The sequence below is a fragment of the Ammospiza caudacuta genome, chromosome 5 (assembly GCF_027887145.1).
Source record: "Ammospiza caudacuta isolate bAmmCau1 chromosome 5, bAmmCau1.pri, whole genome shotgun sequence".
Classification (NCBI taxonomy): domain Eukaryota; kingdom Metazoa; phylum Chordata; class Aves; order Passeriformes; family Passerellidae; genus Ammospiza; species Ammospiza caudacuta.
The window spans coordinates 67915117-67937975 of record NC_080597.1 but is presented as its reverse complement, the minus strand read 5'-3'; the positions used below and the strand labels follow the sequence as shown (position 1 = coordinate 67937975).

At 35.1% G+C, this 22859-nt stretch overlaps 1 protein-coding gene across 1 annotated transcript in view; it reads left to right on the top strand.

Annotated features, from left to right (window-relative positions):
- Positions 1 to 22859, top strand: part of CACNA2D1 (calcium voltage-gated channel auxiliary subunit alpha2delta 1) — a 360302-nt gene that overhangs the window by 276725 nt on the left and 60718 nt on the right. The window contains exons 11-12 of the mRNA XM_058804461.1: positions 7150 to 7308; positions 12045 to 12149. Coding sequence (XP_058660444.1) covers positions 7150 to 7308; positions 12045 to 12149 — 264 coding nt within the window. The remainder of the gene's footprint in view (positions 1 to 7149; positions 7309 to 12044; positions 12150 to 22859) is intronic.

Below are 22859 nucleotides of genomic sequence, written 5' to 3'. Positions count from 1 at the left end.
TGAAATGTGTGTCTGTCTTGTAACTTCTTGCACCAATTAAACATTCATACCCTGAGGAGCAACCTCACATATCAGGACAATCTATAGGTAACAGTTTAATACTTAAAACTTTCTCTCTGATGGCCAATGAGGGGACATGAGGGATGTCAGGGAAGTTCAGTGTGGATATTAGGAAAAGATTTTTCACTGGGAGGGTGGTCTGGCACTGGAACAGGCTCCCCTGGAATTGGTCATTACTCCAAGAGTTCAAGGAGTGTCTGGACAATGCTCTTAGTCCTGTGGTTTAGTGTTTGGTAGTCCTGCATGGAGTAGAGAGCTAGACTTGATGATCCTTATGGATCCCTTCCAGATTGATATATTCTCATGATTCATCCTTTTGGCAAGGGTGCTTCATGTTTTAGACAACTTGAATTTGATTGAAGGAAGATTCTCCCTGTCAAGTGATAACAAGAAAATGTCTACAAAATAATTTCCCGGGAAGTTTCTTCCTGTTGTAGCTCTCTTCCCCAGTGGGTCTGGGGAGCAGTGCCATGCAGGGCAGGCTGCAGGGCTGCAGTGCTGTCGTTTAGATCAGCCAGCTTTCCCAGGGAGATGATGAAGTTTACAGTACTGAATTTTTCAGTACAAGTCAGAAACACATGATTTCAAGTAAATAATGCATGCTAACTTAGCCACAGCAGCAGAAAAAAGACCATAAATTTCATCTTGCTAAGCAAATTCATCTTTAAGCCTACACTGACATTCTGTGCTGTAACTCTGAGATTGGCAGTGCAGCATCATGCTTTATGGTCTGAACATTAATCCTCGCATACTTAGTGGGAGCTTTGCATTGATTTATGTACAGGACACAATATTGGTTATAAAGGTTAAAAAAGCTGACTGAGAGCACACTTTGGCCTTCTATTTGGTCTTTTCCCTAATATTTATCTTATGTTATTCTGCAATATTTTTTTCAACAGCTTTTTATTGATCTAACAGTGTTGTTGTTGTTGAATTCTGCTAATTCTGGTGAATGATGGACATGTATATGAAAAGAAATGATAGAAAAGAAATGTGATATATTTTAAATCTCAGTGAATGCCAGTAGTGCAAATTGGCATATAATCCTAATATTGTTTCATTGATACTTGAAATACAATTTAACAAATGCAGATATTCTCCTTCTCAGTGCTTGAATAGGCTTCTTATAACTTCTCTACCATGTATCTGTAGGATTGTACTGAAGACTGTCTGTACATAAATCATAGAATAAGAGAAATAAGCTATTCTATAGCAAGGTATGAATGGTGAACTTTGATATCACATATTATTTTCTCTCACGTCAAATTACAAACCTTTATTGCTTGAACTACCTCAGATTTTCTGTGTACTGAGAATTTACATGGGAATAAAACTTGGCAAATTGCCTTCATGCTATTCTCTAAATGGGTTCTGATAAATATTTATAATGTCTTCTCACTGCTCAAATACAGATTCTAACTGGCCTTATTCAAGATTCAGTTATTCTTGGGATTAACCCTGAAATCCTATTAGAAAGCCTAAAGCAGCAGGGGAAGAAAAAAAAAATGGAAAAAAAATGACAAAGCCAGATTTAGCTACAAAATGAAAGCCTGGTGAAATCAGATCTATTTCACTATTGCTCATTTAATACATATGGATACAACTGGGTCACCAAGCTGATTTAGCCATGAGGTAGAAGTAGCATAGCAACAAACCAAACCTCAGCAGACTGAAAGTCAACAGCACTACTATGAATAAGTCTTTAGCAAAGTCATTCTATTTTCCTCAACTTTCAGTTTTCCTGGAATGATGTTATTGATTTATTAATCAATTGGGATTTTCGTTTCTTAAATGTGTTTTGTTTCTAGAGCAAGTTTAAGTGTAGAATCTGCTGCTTGGTTCAAGTTTGCATTATTTTCCGTAAAAGATAAAGATTTATGAATGTTTAAAAATGCACCACTTTCATGCAGTTTAAGTCAGGTTCTCATTTCATGCCAGAAAATTTTGGAAAGGGAGATTTTTGTTGGTTTGGGGGTTTTGTTTTTGTTTGGGTTTTTTGTTTGTATGGTTTAGATTATTTTTGTTTGGTTTGGTTTTAGGTTGTTCGTTTGTTTGTTTTTTGTTTGGTTTGAAGTTTGATTTGGTTTGTTTTTTTAATTTTATTATTAACTTACAAATGCAATTCCAGAAGATTCTGATTAAACATGATATGTTGAATCAATAGATGTAAGTAAACAAACTGACAGAAAAGGGAGGCAATAGATAAGGATAATTATGAAAATCTGAAGTTTTACAAAGATCTGGTCCTACATGCCTTATGTAATCACTTCTACAGATTTTGGAGGCACAGAAGAACATTTAGAAATCTGGTTTACAGCTTTCTAAAAGATGGTTTACAGCTTTTCCATAATTTTTGTCCTCCTAGATTCAGGACCTCCTGTGTTCAAGATGTGGAAATTTCTCTTAAGGAGGAACCTTAGATTTTAATATTTGTGTTTCTTCAATCATTTAGAACATGGATATATTTTATTGGTTGAGTTTAAATGAAAATTTTATGCTAGTTACAGAAAGCACTAGTGTCCTCCACCAGAAATGTAAAATTCCGAGTTTCATGGTCCTTTTAAGATCAGTTCAACTCTTTTTGTTTTAGTGCCACCTAGTGACTAAAACTTGAAAACTTTTTTGAAGTTTTCGATTTTTTGGCGTTTGGTTTTGCACTTTGCTGTGATGAGATGATTTACAGAAGATTTTGTTATTTTCAAATGTTATTTTCAAGATTTTGTTATTTTCAACTGAATCACAGAGTTCATGCTGAATTCTGATACTTTCGTCCTTCATTTCAGATGCTTTCTCCAGATTTTTTTTCTTTTTCACCCTCCCATCTTTTTCCTCATACTGCCCTCTTAATGAAAACACCTGTCTGTAAGGTCTTGTTATTCATTCTTTGACCTGGACCTGCATATCTACAAAGTGGAACAGATATAGGAAATAAATCAATATTTCTGTTTTAATTTCCTTGAATTCCCCAATAACCTCATGTTGTGGTAGAAATTTGAGTGATTTTATTAGAAGGATTTCCAGGTTGTGATTGTGTAAAAGAGGAGGCTTTTAGCAGTGCTTAAGTAACTATTTTGGAATTAGAAGAGGTTTTCAGAATGACAGCCTCCTATTTTCTATAATTTCAGCTCTTGGGGATTGCAGAATCCATGGGGCTGGAGGAGCCCACGCCTCAGTGGAGCTACTCAAGGGAGGGGAATTTAAATCAAGCATTTAAATCTTATGCTGCACTTCTGTGTAGTTTTTCACTGTTTTTTTTTCACTTGGTTTTCTCAAGTTGATCCTCTTTTGAATCAGAAGATCAAGTCCTTGTAAGACTGTCAGATTGGTATTTCTGTTTCAGACCTTCTCCAGAAGGACAAAGCTCAAGCAGCAATAGGCTCAAAGCCCTTCATTTGGACTTTCATGTAAAGCTGAATTGGTTTTCTTCTCTCTCAGGTTATTGAGTTGCCCCATATATGCCCAGAGATTGTACTGGTGGTCTGAGGTCAATGAGATTGAGCTCTCCTGAGACTTTTTGTGCCCCAGCAGCAGGCTTAGTTATTCCTGCCCAAACCTGTGAGGAGAAGGTCTTAATTTCCTCAGAGCAGAGGATTGTTCTGGGACATCCCAGAGGTGGAGAATGCAATAGGATATAAATAAATGGGGTAGTGAGAAATAAGCCAGTGGAAACTGCATCTAGATCCTATACCTTGCAGGTATAATTACAAGACAGATTTAATTATATTAATACTTCATGAAGCTTTAAAATAAAAAGCTCAAGGTTATCCTGTTTTCCTTGATTTACAGCAGTTATGCTGCAAGCCTCTCTTATTTTAGCTTAGATAAGGAATAAGCTTTTCATGTACTTGAAAAAATAGAAGCTGTCATTGGTGGTGACAGACTCTATAGGGTGACTTTACATTTGAACAATTGAATGGTTTCCCTCAAATGTCATATTTTGTTTTGTAAATGAATCACTGAGGCCACAACATCATAAAAAAACCTATTCATTTCCTTCTTTCTGATAGCACTTTTGTTGCATATTTACTGCAATAATTAGAGGGAATGCCAGGCTGATGAATACCCAACTGACATATTTCATATAGATATACTGAGAATAATTTGTTCAATAAGGTATGAATTGTAATTACATTAATTTTACACCTTTGATAGGATTTGATTTTGTAAGAACATGGACTTTCTGAAATGGCTCTGGTTTTTGAGAGCTTTATTGTTCTTCCTTCAGTTGAATCCTAAGTGATTGTGTTTTCAAGAAATCTTGTAAACTTGAAATAAGCACTATTATGGTACTTGAGGGTCAGACAATGTGACCAGTAATCAATAAAGGGTTACAGGAGTTATTTTGGCTTGTAAATTAAGATGTGTAAATTTTACAAATCTTAATGTGTAAAAATTAATAGTGCCACTATTGCTATTATGTTTCATATGAGCATAACTAAAAGCTGGCTCAGTATGGCTAACTCTGAGTTTTGAATGGTCCTGGCGTTTGCCATGTATAAAAAGTCAGTTTTAAGGATATTCTGGTTTACAGTTGAAATCCTTCCATTACTTCAGTACTTTCCTGGAGTTTAGATTAATTAAATTCATCCCTGAATTTTCTTTCCTTCTTCACCAGCATTTCATCAGTCAGATTTGAACCTTGCCTTCATCTCCTAGCAGAGAGGGAAATGTTCATTCTGGAGGATTGCTGTTCCATCGAGTGATTCCTTCATCGAATCACAAACTCTGCTCCTCTGCCGCTCTGACTGGCACTGACATTAATGTTGACTGATGCCTCTGCAAACAGCTGGCTCATACATTTGCTTAATTAAATTAGAGCATTTGCAGACTTTGGTTGATGTAAGTCTCCATGCTACAAATGTGTCATTTCTCTCCTTCATTTTACATCAGCATTTGTGCATCTACAGATGCAGATGCTTTGGTTTGACCCTTTGTTCACTTTACAGAATGTGTGAGTGCAATGCAGTTTAGTGTATAAGTGCAGTACAGCAGTTTCCTTGTCAGCTGCCTGCACAGTTTGAACCAGTATTCCTTAAAATATTTTAAAAATCATTTCTATAGCCATAATTACCAATCCATGTGCTGGATACGTCCTGGCCTTCTTAGAAATAATTATCCTGGTATATTTTCAGGACTGCTTGCAAGTGACGAAGATTGGCAGTTTCATGTTAGTGACATTCCAGGGAGAAATTTTCTCTTGTCACTAAATTTTCACTTGAATGTCTAAACTGCTGTTTTTGTAGCCAAAACAAGGCATGTACAGGCCATAGGATTGATCTTAGGATTTATTTTATATTAATTTATTAAATAATTTCTATATAATATCACTGGTGAAGTGATATTATATAGCTACTAGTGATATATATATATATATATAGAGAGAGAGAGAGATCTATATATATACTAGATATATAGTGAAAACACTGAAGAAGTGCTTTCACTTTATTTTTTCAGATGAAATTGACTTTTGTAGGGCTGAACTGCCTACTAGATTTTTTTTTTTTTTTTTTTTACTTTCCTGATACAATTTCTGTACTCTTACTCCAACTCAAAATTTGAATTGGTTTTCAGGCCTTGTCTTTATAAAATTACATTATGTTTGTAATTATCCTATCACGGCTATAAATTTAGGTTGAGGCAAACTGAAATAATTCCACAACACAATAACTGTTTTCACTTCCACATGGTTTATGTCTCCAATAATCATTAGGTGATTTACTGATTAGTTCTATAAGAAACTTTTATTGGAAGCACCATTGGATGTGTCAGAGTTTTGCAGCAGAGTGAACTGGTTACAGTTGTGTGATCATCTCATGGTTTTGTTTAAGCAGCAAAACAGGTTGGGTAGTTTTGGTCCCAAAAACATTCATTTTTGGGCAATACAGAATGTATTAAAAACATACGGTTCTTTATGTTCATATTTCTTAATAACATGAATTGAAATACTAGGCGTTATTAAAAGCGGTTTAATATTATTAATCCTTTTATCATTTTAAGTTTTGTTTGTTATAAGTGTCGTACACTTACAGGTTGGTATTTGCTGATGAAAACACTTCTCTTTCTGTACTTTATGCCTGGTACTCAGTGATTTATTTTAGACATTTAAGTAGATGAGCATTTATTGAAACCTGTGACTTTATTTACCTTTTATCTACAGAGCACTATTGAAATAGTTAGCAGTAGTGAGATTTAAGCCAGTGAGGCTTGATTTTTAAGTTATTTTAAAGCTTTGCACCAGGCTGACAGCATAAAATTACATTTATGTTTACTTTCACAGAACGTCCATAATCAGGAAGAGGCATAATAATCTGCTTTCAGTCAGAATGTAAATTGTGAGATCTGTATTTTAGTATACGTGAATACATCTATATTTATACAGAGACAAATTTAAAAGCAGCCTTAAACTGATTTCCACTTGTGCAGACAACATTTTGCACTTAAATTTCTGTGTATGTTTTTACGTAATGTCAGAATATCGTATAAATTACTTTTCAGGGAGTAGTCTTTATAGATATGTGAGTAAGACAGTAGAAATATGTGTTTTCTCGAGACACAAATTTCTATTGCTATCATCAGTACTCTCATATTTGCAGCTGTACTCTCCTGTGCTTCCAAGAGTGTATTTTGTTTTCCATAATTTATATATACCAATTGAGTCTGATCTGCAAGTTACATTGTAAAACACCAAACTAATTCATGCAATATGGATCATCTGATAACTCAATCAATATTTTTCAGGGGGTTAAAAAAGGTAAAATATATCTTTATCTATTTTTTTTTAAATTTCCACAAGTCTGCATTTCTAAGTTTGATTTCTTTATGTAAACTTGAAACAAAATTTGTGTGATTTTTCCACTATAGTAGATTTTTTTGGGTTGCCACAGAGTGAAGCATCAAATACCTGTTTTTTAAAATATTTAGATTCATTTTGGATTCTCCAGTCACTACTGGTTGCTCTCAGCATAGTGGAAATGAAAATTTAGGTTTGACGTTCTTTATTGGATGATCCAGAAAACATAAATATTTAATTATACAATACACAGAAAAGAAAATTAACTGTCTTTAATACTATTTCTGTTTATTTTGCAGTTTAATAACAATGCTCAGAATGTCAGTTGCTTTAATCATCTTGTGCAAGCTAATGTGAGGAACAAGAAGAAACTGAAAGAAGCTGTCTATAAAATCTCTGCTAAAGGAATTACAGATTACAAAAAAGGCTTTAGCTATGCTTTTGAACAGCTGCTAAATGTAAGTATTGAAGCAAGATCTGTCTGTTGTCAAGTGAAGGAGAATTGGAATATTCAGCAGGCCTCTGCATGCTCCTTCATTGTGTAACTAAGTGGTACAAGTGCAAACCTATATTTGGCAAGTAAATTTATCCCAACAATGTTTTCTTCCCTAGCAGGTTGCTAAGACTTTGGAATTAATTTGGTTTTCAATCTGTTGTGCTGTTTTACTTCATTCATTCAACTGGTTTTTCATTTGACATGTGATTCACAGTTGACACATACTTGTGGTAGTGCTTGACTTGCAGTTAATTTTAAAATGGAAAGATCTGTGTTACTGTGTTATTATTTCAATTTTACCTCATCATCGCCTAGCAATGCTTAGTTAACCTACAATTTCATACTTATTACAAGTCATAAATACTTTACCATGGTTTGAGCAAGATAGGGGAAGAAAATGAATTAGTTAATAGAGGAATTCTAGGCACCTGATGATGCCTAAAGCATAGTACTCACTCACTGAGACTATTCCAATTATTTTCTCTTTCTCATGTGTAAAAAGAATAATTTCCTCAAAAATTAAAAGCATTGTTTCCATTTTTTAGATACATTGCACTTTCTAACCAGGCACAAGCTTTTTGAATAGCAATGTTTCCCGTTTATAGCAAATGTTTGGGTTTTATGAGTAAATTTTAAATTATTTATGTAGTTGTTTAAAAAAATAGTTCTACTTCTCACCTTCCTGAAGTAGGCATATTATATCTTAAGCCTTAGCTTAAATAAAGCTATTTCACTTTACAGCAAGTAAGGTATAGCTTAAGTATTCTAATCCTTACTGGTTTTAGTTTTAGTTTTGTTTTGTTTTTTTTGTGGATTTTTTGTGTAGTTTTTTTGGGGTGTTTTTTTTTTTTTTTTGTTCATTTGGTTGGTTGGGTTTTTTGGGTTTTTTATTTGTGGTTATTTTGGTTTTTTTACTTTTTTTTTCCCCAATCTGCCAGATTCTGAAATTCAGGACACTTCCCTAACATTGTGTGTGCAGTTTAAAGCTAGATCTGATGTAAAAAAAAATTATAGCCTTGTAAAATTTTGATGGAGAAAAAGAAAATGCAATGTTTTTATGAGAATTTTCTCAGTATACTACTTTCAGATTAGCAGAAGGGTGTGGGGGAAATGAGTGGGTGTCCTCCGCTGATGTGGTCTTATATAAAACCACTAAAAGTATTTTGAAGTCTGTTGGACATTTTGGACCAGGCTGGGTGGCATTTTCCCCTGTTCTGCACCTGTTGACATCTTATGCAGAGGGAACCAGGAAGAAAAGAAATTTTGCCAAATATGTTCCTCCTAACAATGATATTTGCTTAAAGTTACGGATTTCATTTAGTGCAGCACCAGGTACATGCTTGGTGTACAGGAAACATTAACAAAAGCTGAACACAGGGGAAGCCTCAAACTGGAACTTTTGTAGGACTAAAGTATTAAAAAATAATTGGAGACAAATGTTAACGTGGGACCATCTCTTTTGTAGCTGGAGGCAGAAGTTGATTGGCCTCACATGATCTCTGCAAGACTAGAAGTTATGGCTGGACGTTGTGGGTTGCACAAGTTTATGGATGTATGCTCATCCTCTCCAAATATTGCCAAATCTGTTTAGGAGGAAGAGTAAAGGGCTGGTGAGGGGTTCAGGCCAAGGCTCTGCTGACAAGGCAATATAATAATATGGTATAATACAGGCTTAAATAAATAATTAAAAATATGCTTTGGGATAGTTGTCAGTTATATGAATTCAATTAATCCAATTGCTTTAAGGTCCATATAAATGCAGTATTGCTCAAATTTTCAAATTAATTTTGTGGGTACTGTTTCTGGATGACAATTATTTCGAACAATTTTCCAGTATAACAAATTAATGTTTGGTACCATGAAAAAGTTGCTGCTTCATGTGTTTCTAAATGGAAATAGACATTCAAGTTTTTTCAGCATAAGTATAATTCATGTGATTAATAATAATCTGGATTCCATAAGGTTTATACAGAATTTTCATATTATTATTTGTTACATTAAGGTGCTTCTTTGAAAATCATAATATTTCAGCTTCAGCAGTTCAGGAGGATTTTTTCTCTCATACTGTAATATGTATGGTTTCCTACAGAAAAATTAGTGAAAAATGCATTCTTGAAGTGTCATGTCACAAAATATAATTGTAACCTGCCACTTACAGAGTTAATTTTAAAGATGTGAAACTTGCTTAGAACAAAAGCAATTTTAGACGCAGTACAAAATGGATCATGTCTTGCTTGCCTGTTTGAAAGAAAAAATGAGTCCTGTATCAAAGAGAAGAAGGAATTAAAAAAAAATTTAATAGCTCAATTCCTCTTCTATTCTTTTGTGATTATAGCTAAGAATCTGTTTCTTGTCCTGGGGGAGCTCCTGTGTAGACAACACATTCCCATTCAACTGTGGCCCATTGGACTGCTAAGGCAAACTGTTCAGAAAAATTATGAAATTACAGCATCAGATTTTCACAATCTGTCATGGATTCACTCCCTGAGCCAGTATCTCTATTTTGGACCAAAAGAGGCTGCGGGGGGAGGAAGATGTGTTTTAAATTCCTTAAAGATCATCTGGTTCCAGCACCCCTGCCATGGACAGAGGCATCTTTCCCTAGACCAGGCTGCTCAGAGTTCTATTCAGCCTGGCCTTTAACAGTTACAGGGATAGGGTAGTATAATATGATTTGAATTTATTCATGTTCAGCTTTCCAATAATGTTTGGAGGCTAAAATCTTGGATATTTTTTTCTGTGACATTAGCGTCTTTAATGTTTAAACAATGTAATGTAAGTAATGTCCTTCTCTAAGTATGAGGAAATGAGAGGAAACTGCTTTTTTTGTGATACTGTGATACGCTCAGTAAGCCACAGAAAAGTCCTGTTTTAGTCAGTGAAAACAAAGCCTAGCTCAAGTTTCCATTGCCCATAGTACTGCTTCTTTCAAAATCCCTAGAAAACTTCCATAATATGAGCATAGTTTGGTTCCCTTCTTTGTCTCTCTGATATTATTTTGGTCTATATATTAAATCACTGTAGATGTAGGTGAATTTCTTTATTTATGAGGGATCCAACACTACTTTTATTACATTTTTAATATCGAGAGAATTGCAGCCCAAAGCAGTATCTTGCAAGTTATATTTCATGAGCGAAAAATGGTCATAAATTATTTAATCCCAACTGAAACACAGCGTGCTGATGAGGCTGGAGAAAAGGTATTGATATATAGCCAGGTTTTATATGTTGTTACATGTAAGGGATGCTGGGCTAAATTCTTTGGGCTTGAATTTTTTTTTTTCCACAAATTATTAGATTTGAAAGTAATAATAGTAGGAAAAGAGGTAATTCTTCACTGAATATTTAGCAAAAATTAGACCAATGAGTAGAAAGAAAAGTGGCAGAGGGGAGTGGGATCATCACACCTGACCAACCTGTTGTAGCCACAAAGAGTAAAGCAGGAGGGAACTGGGGACTTTGTAAGAACAACTCTCCTGTTTATCTTCCTGATTCTGTAGTAAATTCATAGAGCAAAATTGAGGCTCGTGGAAGGTGAAGTTGAATTTATTTCTCTGGATCTCTAAGGGTTTTACTCAGTCACATCCAGCCACTCAGAAGTATCAAGGTGCCATTTGTATGCAACACAAAGGGCAAGGAATGGCTGCAAAAGCAATAAGCAATTTGCTTTAGACTAGAGTTTTAACTTTTAGAGAATGAAAAGGAGCCAAAATTCATGCTTACTGCTATTGATTGGGCTGTGGAGCAATGTTGTTATTTCTTTGCAAAACACACTGCCTTTTTCTCAGGGGCTTTACTAGTTACATTGATGAATTAGGAGTCATAGAGGCTTCTTCTTAATTGTATTTCAGGCTTGCTCTCCAGAAATAATGGAACATGCTCCATTTTTCAGCTCTAAGATGCAACATAGTTGCAAAAGTAGGTGATGGAGAGATTTTAATAATCTTGGTGGCCATATCTTGGCTACAATATATTATGTAAACCTTATTCTAAAATACATTTCTAAAGATTAGCTATTCACTTGAGAGTATTAATAATTTTAAGAACAACATGAAAGAATTAAAGATTTGGAAGATGAAGCCAAATTTAAGGAAATATGACAAAAATATTTTGAAGGGTATAAGGTGGATATTCTGTAAGATGCTTAAATTAACAGAGTTTTTATTCAGACTATCAGCAAGTTGGAAAGTTTTTGTGAGTAGGAGTTAAACAGAAAAAAATAATCATATTCAGTAATTGATTACATGTCCATTGTTCCCTAATTTCCACAAGGAAAGTAATGATAAGGGAAAAAAAATGTAAGGATGAGAAAAGAGAAAAAATATTCTGATATCCCCACTGTGCAAGTGTCATGCAGAACATATGACAAGGAACACTGGGGTTGATGTGATGAGTATGAGCTAAAGAGCTCTTCTTGTGTTTGTGGAGGTGACAGGAACCAGCAAATCCCCATTCCACTCTGTTGGGCCAGGTCTGAAGTGACTCATATTGAAGTATTATAGAACAGAAAAGTAGCTTTGGTTTATTTTATTTTATTTTTTGTTCAGTGGGGGGTATTGTATGAAATTCTAAAAGATTTATGCTTTGACATTACCATGATAAAATAGTAAGTGTGTAGCTATAAAAGCCATCAGATATAATAGTTGTTATTCCTTATAGCCTGAAATATAAAAACTCTTCTGTTTGTATCTCCTACAGCACAGTGTCTCCAGAGCTAACTGCAATAAGATTATTATGCTGTTTACAGATGGTGGTGAAGAAAGAGCACAGGAAATTTTCCACAAATATAATGAAGACAAAAAAGTAAGTGATATATGAAAAATTTTATTGTATGAAACATAACAGCATAAATGTATAAAGTACTTTAAAAAAGCTTATTAGTATTGATCCTCAGGACACTAAAATATTTTTTCAATCTATAACATTTATTTGAAAAATCATAAAATATATTTAATGTTTTACACTTTGTGACTCATTGGTCTCAAGTGATGCAGAACTGTACTGTAAGCCATAAAGAACTCAACTTTCTATTGGCACTTTTCTTGCAGTACTGTAATCCATGAATTATCCAGCAGAAACATAGGCAGTTAAATGACAGGATATATATGTGTATCTCTGTCTTCTCACAGCAAATATCTTCTATGTGCTTTTATTGTTTGCCAGGCAAAGGCAAATGAGAACTCAAGGTTAGAATCTGAATTTGAATAATTTGGGCTGGAACAAACCCACATTTTTCCCAGTGAGGCTAATTATACCTTTGAATGTCTTAGCAAGAAGTGGGATGGCTTTCTGTTGATGAAATTTGATCTGTGGTTAAAGCACAATTATGGCATTGACATGAGAATCCCTGGATGAGTTCTCTTGTTTAGATAAAATTGGATTATTAGCTGTGCTGGTTTTGGATTTAATTTTTGAATCGAATCAAATTTCTGGTCTGGCTTTTGCATACTTAAAGATTTAAAAATGCAGGAATGTGTGCTTGATATATAGCAGATTATAAAGTTGTTTCCTATTAAATTTTAGTGAAAACTATTATTTATTATTATTAAAAGATTAATCATATTCCAAATAGAAATTTAATATTAGCTGGATTCACACTGCAACTAGGCATTTACCTTTTCCAGTGCCTGGGGTTGTGCCTACATCTGTGGGGTTTTGTGAGTTATTTTTTGTTTTGTATTTAAAAAAAGCAGCTGAAAGATAGAATGTGATTCATGAAGGCAGCTGCCTTGGATGTATATGCATGAAGCAGTGGAAGTATTTCATTGGAAATCTTCATATGTTTGAATTAATCCTTTCAAAAGTAGAGCTGGAGATGCAGTGCTCAATTTGTGTCTTGACCAGTGATTCAATCACTGGTCTTGAGTAATCATTTGGTGGCTGTTTTACAGCTTCACACAGAATGATATGGTGGGGTTTAGGTAATCTTTGTGTCTGAGCTGAAAGGACTTTTCAAACTCTCAGTTAGAAAAGATAATGGAAGTCATAGCCATGTGTGATGCACATGGCTGTACTCTGAAAATAAACAGAGATTCCTCTTCAAATTTGGATAGTAGTAGATAGATAGTGGTAGCTTTTATCACATTACAACAACAGCCATCAGTTATTGGAAATACCCCCATAGGGGGGAAGATGTATGATTCATTTCTTATTATATTTTTTTCATTTAATTTACTGTGTTAGGAGGAAACTGTAGTAAAATATTCAGTCCAAACAACAAAGAGATTTGGAGGGCTGAGATTTTTGATCTTACTCACATCATGCCTGATGGTTGATTATTCTGTGAAGTATAATAAATGAAATGTAGGATGTGCTAATTTTAAATTATTATTTCACTGCAACCTTATAAACTGTAAATTTTCACTGCCAGGTGTTGGGATGGCTTTATGTATAATGTTAAATATACAACACTATGCACAGTCACTTTCTTGTTACCTCTTGTGAATGAAGTTTTGAGGGTTTTATTGCATACAGCAAATGTATAATGGTAATAATGGTCACTGTGTGTCTCTATATTATCATGGATAATTTAATGCATTGCCAATGCAATTCAAGGCACATTTTCTACATCTGTTTATGGTCTATGCATCTACAAGTTCAAATCTTAGTTAACTTCCAATTTGTAACTCGTCTAATGAAGCACTGGGTTGCTATATATCAGTCCTTGCTGGTTTTCTCCAAGGTGACATTGGAATTGCAGTACCAAGTTTATGCAGGTGGAATGTGAAGAACAATTTGCTTTCCCCTTATCTCTTTCAATCAGTAACAATCCTTGTAGTGTTGAAGGGAAATTTATGGTTAGAGAACATCTAATGAGACTGCACCACTAAATTCTTTTTTAGGAGTCACAATGAAATCTCCCAACATCTTTCATAACATTCTAATATTTTTAAAAATAAGCCTTATAAAAAATATGCTTGTGTAAATGCTCTCCTTAGTAAGGCTACACTTGATTCCAGAATGATGACATGTGAGCTCTTTTGTTGTTGCCTCTGTATGTAATTTAATGTTAGTTCATTTTCAGTAGAGAATAGCATAATTGGTAGACAACATGAAAAATACACATACGCTTTTAATCTTGCTAAGACACAATCACAAATATTGTGTTACCTTCTGAGATTGCAGAGTAGGCTGCTTTCTTATATTAAATGATCAGATTTTAAAGAGATGTGGGTGTAGTTTCTGTTGTCTTTATTGCAGTTAATTTATAATTTAGTTCATAAATATCCAGTGGATTTCAGACTATGTTGATATTTATCATTTGTAAAGGGACTATTCAAAATAAGGTGTTAAAAACTTTTCTGTGTTTTACAAAGAAGCAGTTCATGGTATAAATGTGTATCAGCATATGTCTCTTCTTGCCTGGCTCTGCATTTATTTGATCACTTGTCTTTGTGTTTTTGCATAAAGCATATAAAAGATGAATCTTTATTGTCTTATGTCACACTCAGTCACTTAGCACCACTGAGTTGTAAACTTACTTTCTTTTTCTTATACTAACAAAAGACCATTTCTTCAAATCTCTTAATCCTTGTTTCCATCTTCCTGATGTGAAATGGCTTCAGCTATATAAGTATTTTCTTTTTCATGTCAATTAATTTGTAAATCCATGCCATGAAATAAGCTTGATTTTCAGCCCATCAAGTAACATGATTTAGTACACTCATTTGCAGTGTCCTTGGTGCAACCTTCAAGTTAAGTGAAATAATGCAATAAACACTTGAAAACTACTAAAAGAGAGCCTAGAATCTAGAAGCTGAAAAGTAGTCCTTTTAAATTCAAAATTTTAATCTGTTTGAAATAGCATACAGATATATTTATAATAGTTTTCTGTCTGTATAAATAATTTACAGTGTGAATAAGAGGGTTATTATAAAACTTATGTAACACAGATTTGGGGAGGATCACTTATCTGTGTGAAGAGGAAAATCACAGTTGTGTTTCACCTTTGCATGCCTTTTTCCCTTTATAAAGCCAGATTTTATTGTCACATATTGCAACTACATGCTGAGCCTGATATTTAAAAACTGGCATGTTTACCTTTATGGTGACATTTGGGGCACTCACATTAAATGTGTAAAATACCACACATGCTCTAAATTTCAGGAATGAGGGTGCTAAATTTCATTTTATTTGCACTGCTCCTACAGATGGCTTCACTTGAAGATAGCAATATAAATTTAATTGAAATGTATGCCCTGTAGGCGTTTATCGTGAGAATTTTGGATCCAGGTTGAAAATAGAAAACCACAGATCTTTGGGGCAAGTTTTCCCCTTGGAATCTGTATTTGGAAAGATTGCTCAATTTATGTGAGTAGGAAAAGACCTTAAACATACCTCATGCACTTTTAGTCGTTTGAAGTTTTGCAGAATGGCAGAGGTTTGTGGGTTGGATGAACTGACCTGACAGAGCTGGGATTAGTCTGACCCCTCAGGTGGGAGCAGAACTATAAATTGGGTCTTATGCCCCATTCTCACAGCATTATCTTCCATAATTAATACAACCTCATTTTTTGGTAGATTTTTCTGACAGTATCATTTGAGAGGAAATGATGTGAAGCTTTCCATCAGCTCAGTTCCATTAAGAATATCTGTGTGTGATGGGCACAGAATTGCTGCTGTTGCAGACATCCCATGGGAGAAAGCTCCAGCTTGCTGGAACTCCCCTGGGAAGCTTAGAGCTGCCACTGACTTCTTCCAAATGGGACACATTCAGCATGTCAATAGAGTGATAGAATGAAATATTTATGAGAGAGAGCTTGTAAAACTTTCATTTAAAAAAAATAAATTAAAAAAAAAACCCACAAACTTCCTCCTGTCATTACCAGTGGAGGCAACCATTTTCTTTTTTGGTTTCAATCCATTAGTGCATAATTGCAAGTCAATAAAACTAAAATCAGAATTATGTTATTTAGGCAGAGGTGTATGTATTGTTCTAGATGACTACAAAGGACCATCAAAAAAGTGACATTTCCACTTTGGGTAGCTGTGGAATTCTCATCAGGGGTCGGACTGACCAAATGTAACTTTATATGGTCACTTACAGAGCTTAAAAATTGAAACAGCATCTTTCACAACACCGGTGGCAGCTTTGAATAGAACTGAACAGCTGTCAGGGTGCATCCCAACAGGTTTGGCATTTCTGAGTGTGTGGTAGGCTTGTGACACAGGATATAACACAAAGTAATTAAATTAACAGTTGAACAAAGCTTGAGCTGGCTGGTTAAACTTGCTCCCCAGACCTTTTCCTAATCACTTCTGCCTTAAGAATCTGTCACCTTCCAGCTGTTATTTTACTTTATTGTATGTTCCATGATATGCACAAATAGTAAATCTAAAATATTCTGGGTGAAACTTGGGTCAGTACTCAAAACTTCCATAATCCATTACTTTTTCTGTCAAATTAAGAAGTGGAAACTGTTATTAGAGTATTCACAGAAGAAGAATCTTATTCTAAATGCAAATTACCTTTTATTTTTTCTTATCTCTTAGCTCCACTTATAAATTAAGGGTTTGCAATATACCTACTGTCCCAGTTTCTGGATTCCTTACATAAATTAATTCTACTACAAAATCCATGCAATAACTGTCTGGGGGGAAGATGAGTGGGTTTTTTTTTTTTTTTTGGTTGTGAAGATCTGTTTCCCTGCTAGGAATCTGAGTGCAGTGATTTTTAAGAAACTCTTTTTCAAAAATATCTATTCATTGTTCTTTCAGCAGTCATCTTCTCAGCTAGGCTACCATGTGTCCATGCCCTGGCAATGCTCTTGGATTACAGCAGCCTGCCCATCTTTCCTACAGGATCATTCACTGACTCTTTTATCTTTAAACATTACCAAACATCACCAAGCCTTTTTTGGAGACTTCAATAAAGAAATAATATCCATTATATTTTTTTGTATTTTTTTCAATTTTCCATTCAGCCATTTCATCCCCTGTGCTGTTCTGTGTGTGGACACCTGGGTGAGCTCACTGCAGACCCAAAGAGCTGCAGCAGAAAGTGCAGCAGGGCTGAGTGGGGCTCTTTTAGGCAGATCTGCTTGCAGAACCTTTACATGCATGTGTCTGCACACACATCTCCTGTTGATGTGAGTTTCTCTTTATGCTGCTGTTTCATTATGAGCATGATTCTAGGTTGCCACGTGGTGTTTTTATCTCCCATGCCTGATAAAAATCCATGTGGAAGTGTTGAGAACTGCAGAAGACTAATGAAAGTTTTAATATAGCTTTGTTGAAAAGTAACCTTATCAGTTTTATTAAAGTCATGTGTATCTGTTACATAAAACCCAACTGGCAGCTTGTTCCCTTCAAATTTGGCATGGAGGAGGCTATTTGATACTTCCATTTTTGTTGATCTCCAATTCCAAACACTGTAGTAATAGCAATTGATTCAGTGCATCACATTGAGGTTGATGCTGCAGATGGCATAAAATGATTAATCAAGGCAACAGGGAGAGAATATCAGTTAATATAGAAAGCACATTATGTTTGTTTTGGGACAAATGCAAGAGAGTCAGACTGCATTTTGCTTATTTATGCAAACAGAATGCTACATATGGCATAGCTGGTTGAGGCTAGACATCACTGGCTCTGTCCTGTCTCAGCCTCCCCACACATTAACTGTGCATTCATTCCTGGGAATTTGCAATTGCTGTGAAATGCCTTGTCATTTGATTATGTTCTCCTGTAATTCAAGAATTGGAGGTCTGGGACTTTCTGCAACAAGCCTTTTAATACCTAGGCCATGCCTAATGATGTTTATGTAACCGCTTATTTAAGGTATCCAGTTCCACAGCTTCCTTAGGTATTTACATTCTTCTATTTCAACAGCCACCTGTTTAGAAAGCTTTCCTCCATATCCTTAAGACAAAGTAGGCTTAGAGGGTTTAGGGTTTCTTTTTCCTTTTCATTTTACATTCTTTAACAAGAACAACTAATTCCTATCATAATAATATCCCTTACATTTTAGGAAACAATTTCTATGTTGAAATTTTCATCCAAGTTTGCTATGCAGCTTTTGTCTTGTCAACTAAACAAGTTAATTTCTTGTCAACTAAACAAGCTAATTTCTTTCAGATTAATTGTGTATCTTAGATTATATTAATTATTTATTCTTTACACCCCTTTTGTGTATAAAGGCACATTGTCACTCTTGAACAGTGAGAGAAACTTAAATGGTATCAAGGGAACAGAGCATTATATACATATATACATACACACACACATATATATATATATATACACACACACATATATATATATATATATATATATATATATATATATACATATATATACATGACAAATCCATGTCAGCATTTGGTTAAATATATCATAGAGAATAACTTACCATTTTGGAACTGTGTTATATTATTGAACCATATTTGTTTTATCTGCTTTATTCTGAATATTATTTCCCTAGATATTTGGATTTTTTGTTGTAGGTTTTGTTGGTTTTTTGCTTTTAATAGTTCATCTTCAGTCTCAGTATCTGTGCTTGATTTTCCGAATCTTTTTAATCCTACATTACATCAAACTGTTTCTTCTTGTGTATTTAATGTTTCCTTCTTCCTAAATTGCCATTTTTCTTTTAATCCTTCATTCTTTAGTTTATCTTCCTACATTACTCATTCAGCTAGCTAATTCTCTGTGTTAGTTGGAGTCAGTCTCTTAACCTTTTTTTAGTGTTATGAAACTTTCTTTCCCTTGTAATTAAAATATCTTCTTGATCTTTCACTCAAATTATTTTCTTTCTCCTAGATTTACAGATAATTTTGTTTTAAAATTCAGATATAAATTAACTGTTATTGGCATCTTCTAGAATAAGAAATTTTCCTAACCTGCTAAAAGATATTTAGTAATTATGTCTCAAATTATAAGTTTATCTTCATGACCTTATATATTTACAGTTATAAATATTTTTCTATGCTTCGGGTGTTTATTAGGGGAAGTGGAATAAGTAAAAACTGGCTGTGATGAGTCAGTTGCAGACAACTAAGACAGAGAAGTTTTAAGTTGTTTTGCTGTAAGGACCACATAAGAATGGCTCACATTTCCCCTTCATTTAAAAATACAAAGAGTGAAAAAAATTTGAAAGTTAGGAATTGTTTTCTGCAGATAGAGAAGCCAAAAATGATGCAAGAAAAAAAATCCATTTATATGATTATGAAGATTAAGAGATGCTTTTATTTAAAATTGCGCATTCTGACATTGTATGATCACTGAGTCTGGAGTTTTTCAAAGGTTAACTATACAACATTGGTTTAAAATGCAAGTTTCTGGGAAGAAATTGCAGAATTTTCCCACTTAATAGAATACTCAATGTAGCTAACGTGGTACAACTGAATAATATTTTAAAAATAATTAGCTATTATTTATTGACTCTAAAACTTGATAGAAATCTTAGTTTATAAATGTTGTTTAGGCCGTCCCGTAGGTGGGTGTTGAGGATTTGTGTGTTAGTAGATGGAAAGGTTTGCCAATGCACAGCTGGAAAACGTGGACAGAGTGAAGAATTTGTACCTGGGCAGCTCCAAGAGGGAAAGTGCAGAACAGAAATCTCTTTGGGGGGCAAGAGAATAAGAGAACAGCTGAAACAGTCAGAGGGTGGCACAAGCTGAATGCTTTCAGCAGCCTAAACAGGTGACAGGTTAAGAAGTTAAGAAAATAAAAATTAAAAAAAAATGAAGTTACAATCCATTTGGATAGCAAGAAGTATCTGCTTATATATGCAAGAAGCATAACAGAGAACAGGAATGTGAAATGAGAAGTTAGAGTGCAAGTGAAGTAGGTGGACTGCCCATTTCACCCAGACAAGTGGAGACCTTGTGCAACTTCAGTGTAGAGTGTTAAAGATTGATACAGATGTTGTAAGGAGGGGTTGCTTTTTAGGAGAGAACATCAGCACATGAGATGCAAGAGCTCTGTTTGAGAAGTCTTATCCAGAGTAAGAACTACTAAATGTCACTTAGAAGGTCTTTTTCTAAAGCATTTTGCAAAAATATTGCGCCCTTTATTTTGAAAAGACATGGGAAAAAGTAATCTTACAAGTAGGGAATGAGTCTGCTGGTAAATAGAAAATACCCCAGTCTCTGCTTAGAAAGAGACTTGAATTCAGAATCCTGATTAGTCTCAAAGAAAAGGCTAAAATCTGCTCTGTCATATCTCCAGGAAGTCAGAGTTATATTCTCAATTTTGTATGGTACAGGATAGAATTTAATATGCAGAAATGAATGTGCTATAACAATAGGTTGTCTATAATAGAAGAACAAGCAACTGACTTTGCAATCTTGTACTTACATGGTGAGGGAAGTATGAGCTTCTAATTATTTTAAGGTTTTCACAAAGATTTTTGTAGGCTTAAACAATAGAGCTCTAAAAATTGAGGGAAAAAAAGAACCCCAAAACCATTTTTTTTCAGAAGAGAATCAGTTCCTATATGTAGTCTTTGAATTCTTATCCTATTATGTATCTCCATTCCTGTTTCTATATTCAACTTCTGTTTGAAGTCAGTAATTTTAGTTTAACTCAAATGCATGTTAGCCTTGTATCAAATTCAAAGTAATATATTCAGTGTTTACTGAGGCTTCGATGGGAATTCTGTCCTTCATAATCTCATCCTAAATCTTGTGCAAACAAAAATATCTAAACCATAATGACCACAGAAACTGGAGTGCCAGCTAAAAATGTATTTTTTAAATAATTCTGAATTTATTTATATTCCCTTTCTTGTTACAGGGAAGAATTTGGTTTATTTGTAAATCTTTTTTTTTTAAAGCCATCTCTTTGAATTGTATACTGCAGTCTGACAATACTGTATTCTCAACCCTATGTGTAGACAGGAAAAAAAATCAGCTCAATGCTTTTAGTTACAAACTTAGTCTGTAGATGCTATTTCATTTGAAAGCAAAAAACAAAGACAAACCCTCTAAGGCAATGTTTTGTCTACAATAAATTTCTCTGTAAGAATCATATTTATAATTAGGGCTGAAGACCTTTTTCCTTGTTTCTTTTTCAAAAAAAAAAGATTTGTTCAAAAATCATTAAAATCCATTTATGTCACATTATGGACTGAGAAATTCCTTACACCTTGTCACATAAAGTATGATTTATTGGAGTACATTTTCTCTGCTCTTCTCTTTCAGCCATTAGGAATGCAAAATTTAGATCTAAATTAACTAAGAACATTGTGGTACAAACTGTTCAACTCACCAAGGCTATAGACACCCCAACCCTCCAGGTTGTTTTACCTGTGGATTGCAGGGGAAAAATCACTTGCATTTTCTTTCTGAAAATTTCATTTATTTAGCTGATTAGAAAAGAAATGAAAGTGCATATCATCCAGTGTATGAGTGAGCTGTGTCATGATTAAATTTGTGTTTCTCATTAACAGCCCACGGGGTGGGTGGCAGCTGTCTGTACATATCCAATGCTTCTCTTTGACAGTCCTGAGACTTCAGGCGCACTTTGGCAAGAAGTGCAGCGAGTGGGCATGAACTGCTTGCGTTAATCATTAGCTGTGAAGGACATTCTCTGTTCCATGGGTGCACAGGAGCCTCTCTCTCTCCCTCAGCCCTGCTCAGGCTCTGCCAGCTGCTGACAGGCAGCGTCGTCGCCGCCTGCCTGGGCCAGTGATGGCACCGACCTGCGAGCAGAGGCAAGGTCAGGCTGCCCTCAGCACAGCCCTGGCTGCCAGTGCTCAGTGTCCATCAGTATACAGTAAATCTTAGGGTTTTTTTCCACCTAGAAAAGGAAAACTTGCAGCATTTTCATCCCTTAATCTTCCTCTTCAGAGATACCATTCTCTTCCAGAAAGAGGAAGAGAGCATGGACAAAGTGCCCTCACCTCTTTGGGGTGGCACACCCTTTCTAAAGCTCACTGAATCATTTGTGTTTAGAATTTTCGTTCTAAAAATGAAAACGTTGAGATCAAAAACTCATTGTAGAAAATGTTGAGATCAAAAGCTTCATTTTACTTGAGGAGACACACCTTGAGTATTGCGTCCAGTTCTGGGCCCCTCACTTCAGGAGGGACATTGAGATGCTTGAGCGTGTCCAAAGGAGAGCAGCGAGGCTGGTGAGGGGCTTGGAGCACAAGCCATATGAAGAACGACTGAGGGAGCTGGGGTTGTTCAGCCTGGAGAAAAGGAGACTCAGGGGTGACCTCATCACTCTCTTCAGCTTCCTGAAGGGTGGCTGTGGTGAGCTGGGGGTCGGTCTCTTTCTCCGGGCAACAACAGACAGAACAAGAGGACACAGTCTCAAGCTGTGCCAAGGGAGATACAGGCTAGAATTAAGGAGGAAGTATTTTACAGAAAGAGTGGTCAAATACTGGAATCATCTACCCAGGGAGGTGGTGGAGTCATCATCCCTCAATGTTTTTAAGGGAAGACTGGATGTGGCACTTGGAGCCATGATCTAGTTGAGGTGTTAGAACATGGGTTGGACTCGATGATCTTGAAGGTCTCTTCCAACCTAGAATTTCTGTGATTCTGTGATTCTGAGACTGTGCAG